General features: G+C 41.0%; 2 protein-coding genes across 3 annotated transcripts in view; both read left to right on the forward strand.

Annotated features, from left to right (window-relative positions):
• Positions 1 to 9,502, forward strand: part of ppat (phosphoribosyl pyrophosphate amidotransferase) — a 62,420-nt gene extending 52,918 nt beyond the window's left edge. Inside the window, exons 7-11 of the mRNA XM_067987109.1 lie at positions 2,147 to 2,298; positions 2,829 to 2,956; positions 3,305 to 3,526; positions 3,846 to 3,966; positions 6,268 to 9,502. Coding sequence (XP_067843210.1) covers positions 2,147 to 2,298; positions 2,829 to 2,956; positions 3,305 to 3,526; positions 3,846 to 3,966; positions 6,268 to 6,452 — 808 coding nt within the window. The 3' untranslated portion in view covers positions 6,453 to 9,502. The remainder of the gene's footprint in view (positions 1 to 2,146; positions 2,299 to 2,828; positions 2,957 to 3,304; positions 3,527 to 3,845; positions 3,967 to 6,267) is intronic.
• Positions 9,503 to 16,273: 6,771 nt separating this feature from the next.
• aasdh (aminoadipate-semialdehyde dehydrogenase) overlaps positions 16,274 to 20,038 on the forward strand; it is a 53,719-nt gene continuing 49,954 nt past the window's right edge. Inside the window, exon 1 of one of the 2 annotated variants that reach the window (XM_067987131.1) lies at positions 16,274 to 16,369. Coding sequence is in view for 1 of the 2 variants with exons in the window: in XM_067987123.1 (XP_067843224.1) it covers positions 16,482 to 16,741 (260 nt within the window). In the remaining variant the exon portion in view is untranslated. Of the gene's footprint in view, positions 16,742 to 20,038 lie in introns of both variants that reach the window. The other variant, XM_067987123.1, reaches the window with a different exon arrangement.

The raw sequence follows: 20,038 nt of genomic DNA on the forward strand, positions 1-20,038 counted from the left end.
ATGGTTGGTCCATTTAATGTACGATAAGGAAGAATCATATGTAAGCTAATGTGTTCTTATGTTGTACCAAGGCGCTACTTGTATGTTATGGTAATTCATTACTGTGACAAAAATAGAATTTTTGTCCTATTGGATATGTTCATCTTTTATGTTAAGTGCATCAAGTATGAATTTGGTAAACCAATTATAAAATTGATACCAAACATCTTATTGGAAACTGAAATGGCTGTTCATAAAAAAAAAAAATTCTCTCCTAGTTAGATGACTCCTTTATTTTATGAGATATGTTACTTGCATCTCTCCTGGTCTGATAAGAAAGATGCAAAAGTAGTTTCTGATTTGTGTCAAATGTTAGAATTAGCAGGCTATTCGAGGGGGAAGTGCAATCAGTTGCAGGCCATTATCTGTTGTTTACTGAGGTGCTAAAACTGTTCAGCTTTTGATTGCCAGACTTCAAAGAAATTGAAGTTTAAAGAGGTAAAGATCTTTAACATGAGAATCGAATAGCACTCATCAGTTTATGTTCATCATGTCATTACAGTTGTGATGAAATAGAACTGTGTAAGCTGTGCTTATGTACTTACCCTCGGTGACTTGTAAAACTGGAAGAACAATGCACTTTATAAAGCAGCCAATGCTATTGTATGTGGTATAAATTTTTGATTGTTCTCTATTGTACATTGCCTTTGTTTTGGCTTCTGTAAATTATTTTATTTATAAATAAACCTGAACAATAATTTAGCCTCCACAATGCAGGCTAATGGTGTGATATTTTTCATTATCTGAATTTGCAGAATTGTAGTACAATAAACAGTAGAGATGCAGGCTTCAGCTCTTAGGAGATGTGCTCTGCTTATGCAAAATGTCATTAAGCCATTTAATTGAGAATGAAGATATGTTTGTTGGGGGAGGTGGGAATGGAAAGCTTCGACTGCAACAGGTACCTCAAACTACCGCAACGACTATTTCATTTTGCAATAACCCAAAATACTATCTCCATACACAAAATACATATCTCTGTACTACTTTTCAACTGTGCGCAGCCTCAGCATCATGTTCAACCACGAGCTCAGCTTCAAACCCTATAATCCCTCCCTCCACCAAGATGCTTACTTCCATCCTCACAACATTGGCTGCCTCAGCCCCTCTGCAGCTGCATTTCAAGAATCAAAAACAGATTGGGTGCTCGTCCTGATTTCAGGCATCTAAGGGGCTCAAAGAAATAGGGGCTGTATTCTGCAAGCCCCTTGTTAATATATTTAACAGCTCGTTGTGGTCTGGGATAGTTCCCATAGACTGGAGAGTGGCCCATGTGGTGCCAATAAGTCAGAAACAGGAAACTACAGGTCTATTTGCTTAACTTTGATTATAGGTAAGTTGCTGGAAGGGGTTTAGACAAGGGATCATTAGACAGTCTTAAAATGGCTTCTGGAAAAGAAAGTCCTGCCTCGCTAATCTGGTTGAATTTTTTGGATGTAGGTAGCTAAGTTGACCTTGATTTTCAAAAAGCCTTTGACAAGGTACCACACAATATTTAATAAGATTGAGTCCTGTGGGATTAGCAAGCAGATTTTGGGTTAGATAAGAAATTGATTGCATTCGTGTAGATAGATGGTTGTTGTTAATGGTAGTAGTTCTTCTTGGGGACCAATTACCAGTAGAAACCCCAAGGATCAGTGCTAAGGCTGTTGCTCTTCGACATCTTTATCAATGATCTGGATGAATGTATCATGAGAACTGTCTGTAAATTCACAAATGTTTCAAAACTATTTGTGGGTGTCAGGATCTTAAATGAGAAAAATAGATGCTAGACAGATCTAGATGCAATGGGGAATATGCCCGTGTCTGGCAGATGTCATTTAATATAGAAAAATGTGCATTTAAGTACGGTGAAAGCTAAACACATGTACACACCATGCATGGCTGCGTGCTCAAGGCTGTTGAGTGGGAGAATTAAGCAGCTAATGAGGCTGACTGTCAGAAAAACTTTACATTACTGTTATTTGTTTCTTGGTGCCATTATCTGCTACAAGGTATTTCATTGTTGCCTTGGCATTATTTATAAATTTTGAGTGAGGGGCTTGGAACATCAGCAGTTACTGTTTAGTAGAACTTTTTAAGCATTGCTCCTCTACTTTTTTTCTAGGTACCATCGTGAAATATTACCAGGAGAAATTGTACAGATCTCTAAGAATGGAATCCAGACACTTGACCTTGTACCTAGGGCTGGAGGAGATCCACCTGCATTCTGTATTTTTGAGTATGTTTATTTTGCCAGACCTGACTCCATATTTGAAGGTAATTCTGAATTTTCAACAGGATGCTTCACTCAATCATTTTAATTTTCTTCATATGGATCCTGGTGTATATAATAACTTGCTTTGCCTTTATTATTAAATCTTCAGTTGAAAGCTTTACTGTAATTGTAAAACAAGTTGTTTTTTAATCTCTTTGTAACTTTAGAGTTTTCTTGTAATGTTTTAAATTGCCCTATAAAGAATTCAAAAAATGCAATCAGGGATACACTTGTCTGCTGTAGTAATTTTATTTTGGCCCACCTAACTATAGAGTTAGGTTGTCAAGAATGTCAAAAGGTGGCTATGAATAAAATCACACATTCAAGGCTTCTTGTCAGACCTGATTTATGCACCAAAACTTCTGATTCAAAATGAAATTGTTATACAAAAAAAAATGTTACTTGTATTGTGTAGTTAAGCAAAAAAGAAATGTTATCCCAGATTTCCATTTCAAGTAGTCACAAGGAATCTGTACTTTTCAATGTAGCTGTATTGTATTCACTTGTATATTGTTTTCCTTTAATTCATAAGGACAGATGGTATATACAGTCAGGCAGCGTTGTGGACGGCAACTTGCCATTGAGGCACCTGTCGATGCAGATTTAGTCAGCACGGTTCCAGAATCTGCAACTCCAGCAGCACTTGGTTATGCACAAGAGGTATGTAAGGAGCTTCAGACCAGTAAACCTGTAGTGAACAGTAATGCAATTACTCAACCCATGTGGATTTGTAAACTTTGATGACCAAGTAACATTGCAGTACTATGAATGTTGCACTAGTATAAAGTTTTAGTGGTGCAAATGATTGCAAAGGCTGACTCCGAGTGACAAACGATTGACAATCTGAGGGATAGAATTCTTGTCCATCTCCTAGCAGCTAATTCAAATGTTCTAAGTAAAGGCGATTGTCATGGGGAGAGGGCCTAAAAATGTGGAAGGAGGTAACTGTTTTTATGTAAATCTTTTGGGAATTTATATATTGTTCCTTTTTCTGTATTTCTGTTACAGGCAGGGCTGCCTTATGTAGAAGTACTCTGCAAAAACCGTTATGTGGGCAGAACATTCATTCAACCAAATACAAGATTGCGTCAGCTTGGAGTGGCACAAAAATTTGGAGCCTTGAGTGATAATTTTGCTGGAAAGCGGATTGTGCTAATAGATGATTCGATTGTGCGTGGAAATACCATTTCTCCAATCATTAAAGTTCTGAAGGAAGCTGGTGCCAAAGAGGTATTAATAAAGGGTGTCTCAGAAGAAGTTGTGATTTCTTAAAATTTAAGACGACCATTGTACTATGTGCATGAGCATGAAATTCAGTGTTTAGTCAATTTTAAGTAACTGAATTTTTAAAAAGAATTTTTAAAAAGTTGTTCTTGTACATTTGGGGTTCTTCTGTGCTTTGCTTACTTGAGGTATTTCATGTTTTTAAATAATGCAGTAACATTTTAAATAATCAACCAAAAATGGGTGTCAATTGTGTTTTTTCTCTTCAACTAAGAAACATAGAATACATCTTTGGTTCCTTATCTTTATAAAATTGCTTTTTTAGGTACACATCCGTGTGGCTTCACCTCCAATAAGATTTCCTTGTTATATGGGAATTAACATTCCAACAAAAGAAGAACTGATTGCCAACAAACCAGAATTTGAAGACCTTGCAGGCTATATAGGTTTGTTGAGATTTCTATTTTGCCATATAAAGTAGAACTTACTGTCAATCTATATATAGCGTAGGTGATAAAGTGATGGACGGACCTCTCATGGTTTTGCTGTGGTTTCTTAGGCAGGGAATATTGGAATTTTTTTTTGTTTGTTTGTTTCATTAATGGTGGGCCAATATTCACTAGCAAGAATACCTGAATGCATAATTTCACTCCTTACCACATTGATGCATGTGCCATAGATACTAAATTGATCGCTTAAAAGAGCAATCAAATTAGTATTGCCTAAACAGGCATTACAGTGCACATTTATTATCCTGTTGTCATAAATGTATACCGTATCAAATATTTTTTTAAAATCTAAGTAGACCACATCCACTGCATTTCCTATATCTGTATTTTTTTCCTTCAAAGAATTCTGTAAGGATGGTCAAGCACACCAGCCTTTTAGAAATCCCTGCCCACTGGTCCTAATTAGCTCATTTCTGCAAGTGTTTAGTAATTTAATTATGTATAATAGACTCTAGTAGTTTATCAACAGCTGAAGTTAGATTAAGTGGCCTATAATTTCTTGACACTTTTTTCTGTCATATTTGCAACCTCCTAGTCCTCCAGCATAATTTCCCTTCCTAAAGAACTTTGAAAAATTATAGCCAGAGCTTTTACTATTCCCAAGTTTTCCTCAGGATCCTCAAATGTAAACTATCAAATCCTGTTTGATTTGTCTAGCTCAGGTTTAAGTAACTTCTTTAATAACATCTGTTTTTGAATAATAACCTCCACTAACTGTTCTACACTCATCGCTGGAGGTTCTACAATCTCAATTATCAATCTCCTGTGTGAAAACTGATGTAAAGTACTTATCATCTCTACCATTCCTTCATAACTCCACTACAAGTCTGCCTCCTTCGTTTCTCTCTTAGCCCAAACCTGACTGTCCTTTTATTACTAATATACCTATAAAAAGCCTTTCTTTAGTCTTTTGTTTTTGCTAGTTTTCCCTCAGACTTCATAACCGTTCTAATCTTCCATTTTGTAGCTTTCTTATATTTAAATTTGTCTTGGCTTTCTTTTTTATTATCTGCACAGTAGGTTCTAATGGCTTTTTTTCCTCTTCTGAAAGAAAAAGGAACTTGCATTTATATAGCGCCTTAATACTTCATCAGAATGTCCCAAAATGCTTTATTGCAGTCAAGTACCTTTGAACTTGACTTTTTTTTCTTTTTTTGTTCTTAATATTAAACCCAATAGTGTGGTCACTATTTCCCAAATGTTGCATTAGTTTGCCTCCTTGCTCTACTTCATTACGGAGAACCAGGTTGAATAGTGCCTCCTTTCTTGGGAATAGTGCTCATAGGGAGTGGTACTTTCAGCAAGCCATGGTGGGTGATTAGCTTGCAACCCTTGACTTTCTATCCATTAAAATTAATCAGAGGAAAATCACAGACTGCACTTCCATTGTTTTCCACCAGGATCTTCCTGAGTGCCGCTCCCTATTGGAAGCACTGAATCAGCCTTCTGGGGCTTAATTTCCTTTCCAATTTTTGTGTACTGCTGGTTTACATAAATGGGTGCATAAAAATACCATGAGATGGTGGAATTTGAGGAAAATGTATTTCCTACTGTTTCAAATGTACAAAAATAATAATGTATTTTGCCCAGCCAGTGTATGTTTGTATTTATTTATAATCTATCAATCTATCCAACTGCAACAGTTGTGAGGTGTTACAAATTTTGGGCTGCCATAGATAACTTCTTGGGTTCAGTAGTGTTGGTCACTCTCTTAAGCAATCTGTGTCTTTTATGGGAGATGACTCACACTGCTCAATATCTACTTGCATGAAAGCAACCGGTTGTATGGCTTGTAAAAGCTGTCTGGAGAAGGGAAATAGAGGGATTTCCCTTTACTGGACCATTTTATTCTTGTGCTCAAACATTTTATCAAGGCCTCTTGAGAGCAATATTTATTGAACTGGCGAATTTCTGTTAGTTGGAGTTGTGTTTCTTTAACTTTTCTCAGGAATTGTCTTTTTCTGAGTACAATCACTGGTTTATAAGGTGTTAGATCTGCAAATTTCATTTTGTTTCTGAATTAATAATACGTTGAATAAAATGTTTACAGTTTCCACTAGTAGCTTTCTTTAGCTATTGTAGTGTATGACCATTTTTATTTTGTGAAAAATGCTGCTGTTTGTATTTAGACAATTGTGATCGTATCAAAGGCTGAATGACTCAACTATTTGCTAACTATACTAAAAACATTTTGATAATTAAACTTTTTTAATTATCTTGTTTTCCTGTGTTTTGTAGGAGCAAATAGTGTGGTTTATCTCTCCGTTGATGGATTGGTATCTGCTATTCAAGAGGGGATTAAGAGCCTGCGAGCAAATTCCATCCTAAATAATACTGAAAATGACAAAAAATCATCTTCTAGACAAACAGGTCATTGTACAGCTTGTCTAACAGGAAAATACCCTGTGGAGCTTGAATGGTGAAGTTGCTTTGGTTGTATAGTTCTGAGTGATTCACCAGTAAAACATGTGCAGATTTGAATTCACTATATAAGGACATGATGGTGCTGTCAGTTATTTTCCAGTCGGCATCCGTGGATAGGTATTTTCTTGTCAGTTTATCAGTTTTGAGTATTTTCAGTCTGCCTCTATGTAGGTGTTTCCACGCATGTGTTGTGTTTTTTTTAAAAGAAGTGCTGCCATTATTTACTTTACGCACACACCAATCAATGTCCTCAATTATGTTCTATTTGCACCTCCATGGTACGTTGCAAGTAAGAATGTTTCCCTCAATTGTAGATATTTAGACAGATCTTATTTGTTTCATGAGGGCTGTCAAATGAATTACTGTTATTGTAAATCATTCTAACTGCAAAGAACAAACACATTTTTAACTATTGTCAAAATAAACTTTGGTTGGAAATGATTGAATTAAAAATTATTCACTTCCTGATGCAGTGGTTTATTGCGAGGAAACTCAACTACACAGGATGCGATTTACAAGATCTGATCCATAAATTACAAGTGTGTTGTAGCCTTGAACATACAGTACTACTAAACAGTGTGTGTGTTTATATACATGTATTTTTTTAAACCTTTTTCGTGGGGTTTCGCTTGAATTTTATGTCTTCTCTAACCATCTTTAAGACTGCTGAATTTTGCTGTGTAGCTTCTTGTCATATACGAGTAACTAAGGGCATGATATGCCACTAGATCAAGGTTATAATGCAGTCACCTGACAGGATTTTACTGACATTATAATTTTTGTTTAAGAGGTACATTACTTCAGCCTATTGAGTTACAAGTATTTTACAGTACATTTAGAGTTAAATAATCCTGGACTGGTTTACCGTAGCTAATTATCTACTTGAATTGGCAACGGATGCCTTATGGTTTAAATGGAAAAGCCATTCCTAACTTTTCTGGATCAGAAATGGCCATCTAACTTTAATATACTACTGGATGTTTTGTAGTTATGAGACATAACATGTCTTTCATTCTCAGATACAAGAATTTTCCTTTCAGGGAGATGTAAAGCTTTCAAACTCCTGTTATTTTTTATTTTAGAATACTAATTAATGGAACTATGTACAGTACATTCAGAATACAATATAAAACAATCTTTCATATGAGAGATGTACATAAAGGAGTCATATTGAGTCCATTAATTACCTTGTGTAACTTCTGGTCATAATCAAGTTTAAAAAAAACAAAGTTAACTTTTTCCCCGACATGATCACTGAGAACTCATAAGTTGACATCATAATTTGTACTTTTGGAACTTCTACCAGTGTATCATTTTGTCTTAATTCGTGTGACCTAACTATATCTGACCTGTATTATTGCCTATTTTGGGGAAATTGACTATATTGTTAGAGAAAATGAAACCAATTCTCTTACATTTTTATTTTCTAGCCATACAATCATTTTGTATGGCAATACCAAGACTGCATTCTTTAGGTTTGGAATGTCCATGCTGGAAAATTTAATACTTTTACATTTTGTCCTACATACCAGGCTAAATAAAATGTTTAGCTCCCTATCCATTGCTTTGACAGTGCCCTCTGATCCAAAACGGCAGAAGACCATCGTTAGCTGTGCCAGTGTGATATTTCTGTCCACTTTCTTTTGAATGAATTTGAATTTGAATAACTTTTGAGTTTGCAAACTTGTGGCCTTTGGGAGCTGAGTAATGAGGCTCTTACCAGTTCAACTTGGGATCTTAAATAAAAATATTAAATGCTTGAAATACACAGCAGGTCAGTCAGCATCTGCAAAGGAAAAAGACAGTTTATTGACATTGTGGGTGTATAACCCTTTGTGTTTCATTTCAGATTTGCAGCATTTGTAGTTTTTTTTAAATCTAGGTTGGCATTTCAAAGGTGCCATCTTTCAGGTGAGACATTAAACCAAGGCCCTATGTGCCTATTCAGGTGGATCTAAATGATCCCATGGCACGGTTCAAAGAAGAATAGGGAAGTTCTCCCAGTATCCGATCCAATTTGATCCTCAACCAATGACACAAAAAAAAGAGTAATTGATCATTTCTCTCATTTTCAGATTGTGGGTTCTTGCTGTGAGTAAATTAGCTGCCACATTTGCCTGCATAATAACAGTGCTACACTTCAACATAGTTTATTGGCTTGGAAGTGCTTTGAGATGTTCTGAGATTGCGAAAGGCTCTATATAAATGCAAGTTTATTTTTTTTTAATTTATCATTTGGGATCTGTTTTGGTCATTAGAGATTTGAATTCAGTTTGATGCCAGGTCCTAGGGTAGAAGTATTAGTGTTCTAATTCATGGTATTGCCTTTATTACATTATATTTCATTAACATTTAATTACGATACAAAATGCATCCGTTTGCAGCTGGTTCTATTTTTAGCTTTTTATTTTAAATGTAAATCGATTGTGTAAGACATCCTTGTGTAATTTGATATAAAGATGTGATACCTAATACAAAAGTTTGCTGTTAGTCACTAGGTAAATATTCTATAGTATCATTGTGGGAATATAAAATTACAAAACAACTTGGGTTTCCAGGTGTTACTGTATAATACCAAATTGATTTTTCTACAACAATAAATGTGTATTCAGGTGTATCAATGTATGTTCTTGAAATTTTATATTAAACAATGATTGTAGACCTATCACAATGAAAAGTCTAAATCTGTTAAGCAGTATCGCCCATATATCATAAAAACATGCCGTGCTTACACGGGGAATACAACCTGATGCAGTGCATCTCAATATACTATATTGATCCTGAAAGTTTGCATGAAATGCCAACAGCAAATATTTACCACCAGCTTCAGCCTGACTGTCGTTCCCTTGAATTCTGTATGCTGTATGCTGAAGTTCCCTTGAATTCTGTATGCTGAAGTTCCCTTGAATTCTGTATGCTGAAGTTCCCTTGAATTCTGTATGCTGAAGTTCCCTTGAATTCTGTATGCTGAAGTTCCCTTGAATTCTGTATGTTGAAGATGGAATGTAGAGATTACTATCTGATAAATAAAGGATTGTTTAAACAGGCATTTGGGTGAGAAGGCTCTAAAATTGCAGCTTTGGGCCTCCTTGTGCTCTTAAACACCATGTGGTCAGCTTCATAAATTTTCCTTACAAGGTGGTTCTGTTTTTTTTAATTCATTCTTGGGATGTGGGCGTAACTGACAAGGCCGACAGTCATTGTCCGTCTCTAGTTGCCCTTGAGAAGGTGGTGAGCTGCCACCTTGAACCTCTGCCGTCTGTGTGCTTTCACGATGCTGTTAGGTAGGGAGTTCTAGGGTTTTGACCCAGCGGCGATGAAAGAGTGGTGGTTATATGTCCAAGTCGGGATTGTGTGTTACTTGGAGGAGAACTTGGAGCTGATGGTGTTCCCATGCATCTGCTGCCCTTGTTCTTGTAGGTGGTGGAGGACTCTGGTTTGAGAGGTGCTGCCGGAGAAGCCTTGGCGATTTGCTGCAGTGCATCCTGTAGATAGTACACAGCAGCCATGGTCTGCCGATGGTGGAGTGAGTGGATGTTTAAGGTGGTGGATGGGGTGCCAATCAAGCGGACTGCTTTGTCCTGGATGGTGACGAACTTCTTGAGTGTTGTTGAAGCTGCACTCATCCAGACAAATGGAGAGTATTCCATTACACCCCTGACTCGTGGCTTGTAGGTGGTGAAGAGGATTTGGGGAGTCAGGAGTTAAACCACTCGCCGCCGAATACCCAGCTTCTGACCTGCTCTAGTAGCCACGGCATTTATGGGGCTAGTTCATTTTCTGTTCAATGGTGAACCGCATGATGGGGGTGGGGCTTGGCAATCATAATGCTATTGAATGACAAGAGGAAGTAGTTATGCTCACTTGTGTTGGAGATGGTCATTGCCTAACACTTGTGTGACGCAGCTGTTACTTGCAACTTATCATCCCAAGCCTGGACGTTGTCCAAGTCTTGCTGTATGTGGGCACGGACTGCTTCATTATCTGAGAAATTGTGAATGGAGCAGAACACTGCAATCATCAGCGAACAGAATAGATGTATTTAAGGGGAAGCTAGATAAGTACATGAGGGATAAAGGAATAGAAGGGTGTGCTGATAGGGTTAAATGACGTAGGGAGGTAGGAGGCTCATGTGGAGTATAAACGCCGGCATAGACCAGCTGGACTGAATGGGCTGTTTCTGTGATGTAGTTTCAATGTAAATCGATGAATAGCCCCACTTCTGACCACATGATGGAGGGAGGTCATTAATGAAGCAGCTGAAAATAGTTAGGCCGAGGACGCTTTCCTGAGGAACTCCTGCAGCGATGCCCTAGGGGTTAGATCATTGGCTTCCAATGACCACAGCCATTCTTCCTTTGTGTCAGCTATGACTCCAGCCACTTGAGAATTTTCCCCCTGATCCCCATTGACCTCAGTTTTACTACAGCTCCTTGTGCCACACTCTGTCAAATGCTGTCTTGATGTCAAGGGTAGGAACATCGGAACAGGAGTAGGCCATTCAGCCTACTCCTGTTCCGATGGCTGATCTGTGATCTAACTCCATATACCCGCCTTTGGCCCATATCCCTTAATACCTTTGATTGCCAAAAAGCTATCTATCTCAGATGTAAGTTTAGCAATTGAGCTAGTATCAATTGCCATTTGCGGAAGAGAGTTCCAAACTTCTACCACCCTTTGTGTGTAGAAATGTTTTCTAATCTCGCTCCTGAAAAGTCTGGCTCTAATTTTTAGACTGTGCCCCCTACTCCTAGAATCCCCAACCAGCGGAAATAGTTTCTCTCTATCCACCCTATCCGTTCCCTTTAATATCTTATAAACTTCGATCAGATCACCCCTTAACCTTCTAAACACCAGAGAATACAACCCCAATTTGTGTAATCTCTCCTCGTAACTTAACCCTTGAAGTCCAGGTATCATTCTAGTAAACCTATGCTGCACTCCTTCCAAGGCCAATATGTCCTTCCGAAGGTGCGGTGCCCAGAACTGCTCACAGAACTCCAGGTGCGGTCTAACCAGGGTTTTCTATAGCTGCAGCATAACTTCTGCCCCCTTGTACTCTAGTCCTCTAGATATAAAGGCCAGCATTCCATTAGCCTTCTTGATTATTTTCTGCACCTGTTCATGACACTTCAATGATCTATGTACCTGAACCCCTAAGTCCCTTTGGACATCCACTGTTTTTAACTTTTTACCATTTAGAAAGTACCCTGTTCTATCCTTTTTTGATCCAAAGTGGATGACCTCACATTTGTCTACATTGAATTCCATTTGCCACAGTTTTGCCCATTCACCTAATCTATCAATATCGCTTTGTAATTTTATGTTTTCATCTACACTGCTTACAATGCCACCAATCTTTGTGTTATCAGCAAACTTAGAAATGAGACTTTCTATGCCTTCATCTAAGTCGTTAATAAATATTGTGAATAATTGAGGCCCCAAGACAGATCCTTGCGGGACTCCACTAGTCACATCCTGCCAATGTGAGTACTTACCCATTATCCCTACTCTCTGTCGCCTTTCGCTCAGCCAACTTCCTAACCAAGTCTGTACTTTTCTCTCGATTCCATGGGCTTCTATCATAGCTAACAGTCTCTTATGTGGTACTTTATCAAATGCCTTCTGGAAATCCATATAAATAACATCCATTGACATTCCCCTGTCCACTACTTTAGACCTCTTCAAAAAATTCCATCAGGTTTGTCAGGCACGGCCTACCTTTCACAAATCCATGCTGGCTCTCTCTGATTAACTGAAAATTCTCAAGGTGTTCAGTCACGCTATCCTTAATTATAGACTCCAGCATTTTCCCCACAACAGATGTTAGGCTAACTGGTCTATAATTCCCTGGTTTCCCTCTCTCCCCTTAAAAAGCGGAGTGACGTGCAATTTTCCAATCCAGAGGGACAGTTCCTGAATCTAGAGAACTTTGAAAGATTATAGTTAGGGCATCTGCAATGTGCTCACCTACTTCCTTTAAAACCCTGGGATGGAAACCATCTGGTCCTGGGGATTTGTCACTCTTTAGTGCTATTATTTTCTTCATTACTGTTGCTTTACTTATATTAATTTTATAGAGTCCCTATCCCCGATTCAATATTAGTTTTCTTGGGATTTCCGGCATTTTCTACTGTAAATACTGATGCAAAGTAATTGTTCAACATGTCTGCCATTTCCCCATTGTCAATGACAATATCCCCACTTTCAGTTTTTAAGGGGCCAGCATTGCTCCTGACCACACTCTTTTTCCTAATATAACTATAAAAGTTCTTCGTATTGGTTTTGATATCCCTTGCAAGTTTCTTTTCATACTCTCTTTTTGTAGCTCTTACTATCTGTTTTGTGATCCTTTGTTGATCTTTGTATCTTTCCCATTCGCCAAGATCTGTGCCATTTTTTGCCTTTTTGTATGCCCTTTCCTTATGTCTTATACTGTCCCTTACCTCTTTAGTTGTCCATGACTTTTATTTTGGCAAGTAGAGTTCTTGCTCCTCAGGGGTATAAACCGGTTCTGTATCTCATTAAATGTTTCTTTAAATATTTCCCACTGATCATCATTCGTTTTACCCATTAACAGATTTGCCCAGTTTACTGTGGACAGTCTCTGTCTCATCCCATTGAAGTCAGCCTGACCCAAGTCTAGAATCTTAGCAGCTGACTCACTTTTTTTTCCCTTTCAAACACTACATTGAACTCGATCATGTTATGATCGCTATTGGATAGATGTTCGCGTACAGTTAAGCCGTTAACTAAATCTGGTTCATTACCCATTACTAAATCTAGTATGGCTTGCCCCCTTGTTGCCTCCAGGACATACTGCTGTAGAAAACTATCCCAAACACACTCAAGAAATTCACTACCTTTCTGACAGTTGTTAGTCTGCTTTTCCCAATTTATGTGAAGGTTAAAGTCCCCCATTAAGACCACTATGCCTTTCTTACACGTTTGTCTAATCTCTGCATTTATACAATCTAGCACTTCAGAGCTGCTGCCAGGGATCCTATACACAATTCCCACTATAGTCTTAGATCCTTTCCTATTTCTCAATTCAACCCATAAGGTCTCTGTTGGCTGCTTACCTCTTGTTATATCCTCCTTTATCATTGAAGTGATTTCATCTCTACTCATTAAGGCTACTCCTCCCCCTCTTCCATTTTCCCTGTCTCTCCTGTAGACCTTATAACCCGGTATATTTAGTTCCCAATCCTGACCATCCTGCAGCCATGTCTCAGTAATAGCTATCATGTCATACCCTCCAATTTGAATTTGAACCTGTAGTTCATTTAATTTATTCATTATACTCCGTTCATTTGTATAAAAAACTCTTAGTTGGGCCACACACCCTAGCCTGACCTTCAGCTTTGATGCTGGGTTGATCGCCTTACACCTTCTAGTTTTCACTTTATCTGCAGTGTCTAAAGTACACTTTCTTTCTGCTGCTCTACGCTTTTCCCTTTCACTTGTTCTTGAACAACTGTTTGTACTATTTGTATTGTAAATTTCCCCTGGGTCTTCCCCTCTCTTGCTGCTCTCAACTTTACTTCCTTCTGACTCCCCGCTCAGGTTCCCATCCCCCTGCCACTCTAGTTTAAACCTTCCCCAACAGCACTAACAAACACCCCCGCGAGGACATTGGTCCCGGTCCTGCTCGGGTGTAACCCGTCCCGCTTGTGCCGATCCCACCTTCCCTAGAACCAGTCCCTATGTCCCAGGAATCTAAATCCCTCCCTCCTACACCATCCCTGCAGCCACGCATTCATCCGGTCTATTTTCCTGTTCCTATACTCACTAGCACGTGGCACTGGTAGTAATCCTGAGATCACTACCTTTGAAGTCCTGCTTTTTAATTTATCTCCTAACTCCTTAAATTCACCTTGCAGGACCTCATCCCTTTTTTTACCTATGTCGTTGGTACCGATATGGACGACGACTACTGGCTGTTCACCCTCCCCCTCCAGAATGACCTGCAGCCAGGTAGTCACTCTCATCTCACCATTGCAATTTAACTCTTTTGTGTCCATGTTTGGACCAAGGTTGTGAAGAGGTCTGGAGCCGGGCGGTTCTGGCGGAACCCAAACTGAGCATTGGTGAGCAGGTTATTGGTGAGTAAGTTCTACTTGATGACACAGTTGATGACTCCTTCCATCACTGCTGATGATTGGGAGTAGACTGGCTGGCCAAGTTACCACATAACATACAAACTTAAAAGATGAATCTCATCTTCACAGAAAAAATTAATCTGGATAATTAGGAAAAGCTACACATAACATCTGCCCCATAGATTTTTTTTTACCAGCTATAGCTAACATTAATTATGCAAAACTTGTTTTTTAGAAAGAGAACATGAATCTCAGGAGAGATATATGGGGGAGGGGGCTCAGCAAAATCTATCATACATCATTATCACTTCTGTCATTTATTCATGTCCTGTCCTCTACCTAATTGAAGACTTTTTTTTTCTCCCTGCCCCCCGATTGGCTGTGTCTGTTCCTCGTAAGCTGTTCATTTGTAAAATCTTCTGGTTCTTAGGATGAGTCATAAGTCTGGAAACTAACTCTACCTTACTCCACGGAAGCTTTTTGGTAGGAAGGATAAGGAGGCCATATACTGCTTGGATAATAAGAACATAAGAAATTGGAGCAGGAGTAGGCCAATTGGCCCCTCGAGCCTGCTCCGCCATTCAATAAGATCATGGCTGATCTGATCCCAACCACAAATCTAAAGAACACAAGAAGTAGGAGCAGGACCCGGCCACACAGCCCCTGGGCCCTCTCCGCCACCCACAGGGCATTGACCGATCCGAACTCAGCTTCATGTCCAATTTCCTGCCCGCTCCCCATAACCCCTAATTCCCTTTACTTCTAGTCTAAATAGGATAGAGGAGCAAAGGGGTCAAGGGGGTACAGATACACAAATCATTAAAAGTAATGACACAGGTTAATAAGGCCATAAAAAAGGCAAATCGAGAACTAGGGTTCATTTTTAGAGGCATAGAATTGAAAAGCAAATATATTAAACCTGTGTAGAACCTTGGTTATACCACACTTGGGATTATTGTGCACAGTTCTAGCCTCCATATTATAAAAAGGATATAGAGGCAATGGAGAAGATGCAAAAAAGATTCACAAGGATGACACCAGAACACAGAGGATATCCTTATCAGGAAAGGCTGAACAGGCTGGGACTCTTAAGCGAAAGCTGAGGGGTGCCTGATAGAGATCTTTGAGATGCTAGGGTAGAGGTAGAGAAATTGTTTCCACTTGTGGGGAGTCCAAAAGTAGAGGTCATAAATATAAGTCACTAATAATCAATAGAGAAGAAACTTCTTTACCCAAAGAGTGATAAGAATGAGTAACGTGCTCCCACAAGGCGTAGTTCAGGTAATATATGCATTTAAGGAGATGCTAGATAAGCAAATCAGGGAATGAGGAATAAAAGGGTATACTGATAGGGTTAGATGAAGTAGGGAGGAGGCCCGTGTAGAGCATAAAGGCCAGATTGACCAGTTGGACCGAATGGCCTGTTTCTGTGCTGTAGTTTCCATGTAACTCGATGTAAGCTGAACTGCTGCGTATTTCCAACATTTTCTGTTTTTATTTCAAAATTTCTTGCAGCTGCAGTATTCTGCTGTTTGTCAGATAGTCTTCAGGTTGAGCTCTAACTCGCCTTGTATGGAAATTAAACGGTGTAATATGTTTATAAACACTCTCAGTGATCACACCCACTCCAGCTAATACGTCAGAATCATCGCTGCCGCACGACCACCTGCTGCTGCTGCTGCGCATGTCACCCAAGGCGGAGCGAGCGAGCGAGCGAACGTCATGACGCTGCTTCCGTCAACCGCCGTTGGTGTCGGCGAGTCGAGACTTTAGGGGCATCGCACGGTGCGTGCCTGTGTATGTTTTGGTGACAGGTGCGTGGCTGTGCCCTGTTTAACGGCGTTTAAAGCAGCGGCGTGTATATCGGAAGAAGAGGCCGGAGTGGGCGCCTGTGGTCCGGCGGTATCGGGGCGGGGGAAGGGAGTGATGTCTGTGACGGAGGCGGCGGCGGCGGCGGGCCGCTTGCACGAGCTGGTGGTGCGCGCGGCCGATCTGCACGGCACGAGGACCGCGGTGTGCTACGAGAGCGAGGCGGACGGCGGTCGATCGAGTTACACCTACAGCCGAGTTACCCGCCTGGGGAACACACTCAGCAAGCTGCTGCATTTACACTGCGATTTCAGCCATGGTTATGCGATTGGGTTATACTGCCAACCTACAGTAAACCTGCCCAGCTGTATTTTAGGGTAATCGTACTTAATTTTCTTTTGCTGCCCCCCCCTCCAAGTTACTTACCCATCATTAATATGTGGTTTTCATGGACAACGTAATCGCAAAACACCAGTAAGAAACCTGGCATCCCATGTAGTCACTAAACGAATAGCCCTATTCATTACGATTAATTGAGGTGTTTAAAATGTTAAAAGGATCAGATAGAGTAGATACAGAGAAGCTATTTCCTCTAGTGGGGGATTACAGAACAAGGGGCATGCACAATCTTAAAATTAGAGTTAGGCCATTCAGGAGTGAAAAAAGTAGCAATGCAGGTTAACAAGGCCATAAAATGCAAACCAAGCACTGGGGTTCATTTTTAGAGGAATAGAATTGAAAAGCGGGGCAGTTAAACTTGTATAGAACCTTGGTTAGACCAAACTTGGAGTACAGTTCTGGTCTCCATATTACAAAAAGGATACAGAGGCACTGGAGAAGGTGCAAAAAAGATTTACAAGGATGACACCAGAACTGAGAGGTTATAACAATCAGATAAGACTGATTAGGCTGGGCTCTGTTCTCCAGAAAATAGGACTGAGGGCTGACCTAGTAGAGGTCTTTAAAGTTATGAAGGGGTTTGATAGGGTAGACTACTGACTGAGCTGGCCGAGTCCTGAAGGACATAGCTGCCAGACTGGGCCTGCGGCAGGTGGTGAGCGAACCAACACAAGGGAAAAACTTACTTGACCTCGTCCTCACCAATCTACCTGTCGCAAATGCATCTGTCCATGACAATATTGGTAGGAGTGACCACCGCACAGTCCTCGTGGAGACGAAGTCCCGTCTTCGCACTGAGGACACCATCCAACGTGTTGTGTGGCACTACCACCGTGCTAAATGGGATAGATTCAGAACAGATCTAGCAGCTCAAAACTGGGCATCCATGAGGCGCTGTGGGCTATCAGCAGCAGCAGAATTGTATTCCAGCACAATCTGTAACCTCATGGCCTGGCATATTCCTCACTCTACCATTACCAACAAGCCAGGGGATCAACCCTGGTTCAATGAGGAGTGTAGAAGAGCATGCCAGAAGCAGCACCAGGCATACCTAAAAATGAGGTGCCAACCTGGTGAAGCTACAACACAGGACTACATGCATGCTAAACAGCGGAAGCAACATGCTATAGACAGAGCTAAGCAATCCCACAAGCTCTGCAGTCCTGCCACATCCAGTCGTGAATGGTGGTGGACAATTAAACAACTAACGGGAGGAGGAGACTCTGCAAACATCCCCATCCTTCATGATGGCGGAGTCCAGCACGTGAGTGCAAAAGACAAGGCTGAAGCGTTTGCAACCATCTTCAGCCAGAAGTGCCGAGTGGATGATCCATCTCGGTCTCCTCCCGATATCCCCACCATCACAGAAGCCAGTCTTCAGCCAATTCGATTCACTCCACGTGATATCAAGGAACGGCTGAGTGCACTGGATACAGCAAAGGCTATGGGCCCCGACAACATCCCGGCTGTAGTGCTGAAGACTTGTGCTCCAGAACTAGCAGCGCTTCTAGCCAAGCTGTTCCAATACAGCTACAACACTGGCATCTACCCGACAATGTGGAAAATTGCCCAGGTATGTCCTGTCCACAAAAAGCAGGACAAATGCAATCCAGCCAATTACCGCCCCATCAGTCCACTCTCAATCATCAGCAAAGTGATGGAAGGTGTTGTCGACAGTGCTATCAAGCGGCACTTACTCACCAATAACCTGCTCACTGATGCTCAGTTTGGGTTCTGCCAGGACCACTCGGTGCCAGACCTCATTACAGCCTTGGTCCAAACATGGACAAAAGAGCTGAATTCCAGAGGTGAGGCGAGAGTGACTGCCCTTGACATCAAGGCAGCATTTGACCAAGTGTGACACCAAGGAGCCCTAGTAAAATTGAAGTCAGTGGGAATCAGGGGGGAAACTCTCCAGTGGCTGGAGTCATGCCTAGCACAAAGGAAGATGGTAGTGGTTGTTGGAGGCCAATCATCTCAGCCCCAGGGCATTGCTGCAGGAGTTCCTCAGGGCAGTGTTCTAGGCCCAACCATCTTCAGCTGCTTCATCAATGACCTTCCCTCCATCATAAGGTCAGAAATGGGGATGTTCGCTGATGATTGCACAGTGTTCAGTTCCATTCGCAACCCCTCAAATAATGAAGCAGTCCGAGCCCGCATGCAGCAAGACCTGGACAATATCCAGGCTTGGGCTCATAAGTGGCAGGTAACATTCGTGCCAGACAAGTGCCAGGCAATGACCATCTCCAACAAGAGAGAGTCTAACCACCTCCCCTTGACATTCAACGGCATTACCATCGCTGAATTCCCCACAATCAACATCCTGGGGGTCACCATTGACCAGAAACTTAACTGGACCAGCCATATAAATACTGTGGCTACAAGAGCAGGTCAGAGGCTGGGTATTCTGTGGCGAGTGACTCACCTCCTGACTCCCCAAAGCCTTTCCACCATCTACAAGGCACAAGTCAGGAGTGTGATGGAGTACTCTCCACTTGCCTGGATGAGTGCAGCTCCAACAACAGTCAAGAAGCTAGACACCATCCAGGACAAAGCAGCCCACTTGATTGGCACCCCATCCACCACCCTAAACATTCACTCCCTTCACCACCGGCGCACTGTGGCTGCAGTGTGTACCATCCACAGGATGCACTGCAGCAACTCGCCAAGGCTTCTTCGACAGCACCTCCCAAACCTGTGACCTCTACCACCTAGAAGGACAAGAGCAGCAGGCACATGGGAACAACAACACCTGCACGTTCCCCTCCAAGTCACAAACCATCCCGACTTGGAAATATATCGGCGTTACTTCATCGTCGCTGGGTCAAAATCCTGGAACTCCCTTCCTAACAGCACTGTGGGAGAACCTTCACCACACGGACTGCAGTGGTTCAAGAAGGCGGCTCACCACCACCTTCTCAAGGGCAATTAGGGATGGGCAATAAATGCCAGCCTTGCCAGTGACGCCCACATCCCATGAACGAATAAAAAAAAATGTAGAGAAAATGTTTCCATTTGTCGTGGTTTCCCAAAACTAGGGGCCATAAATATAAGATGGTCATTAATAAATTCAATAAAGAATGCAGGAGAAACTTCTTTACCAAGAGCGTAGTTAGAATGTGGATCTTGCCACCGCAAGGCGTAGTTGAGGCAAATAGCAAAATTGCCTTTAAGGAGAAGCTGGATAAGTACTTGGGGGAGAAAGGAATAGAAGGATATGCAGATAGGGTTAGATGAAGTAGGGTGGCAAGAGGCTCATGTGGAGCATAAACACC

This window comes from Heptranchias perlo, chromosome 1, assembly GCF_035084215.1.
Source record: "Heptranchias perlo isolate sHepPer1 chromosome 1, sHepPer1.hap1, whole genome shotgun sequence".
Lineage (NCBI taxonomy): Eukaryota > Metazoa > Chordata > Chondrichthyes > Hexanchiformes > Hexanchidae > Heptranchias > Heptranchias perlo.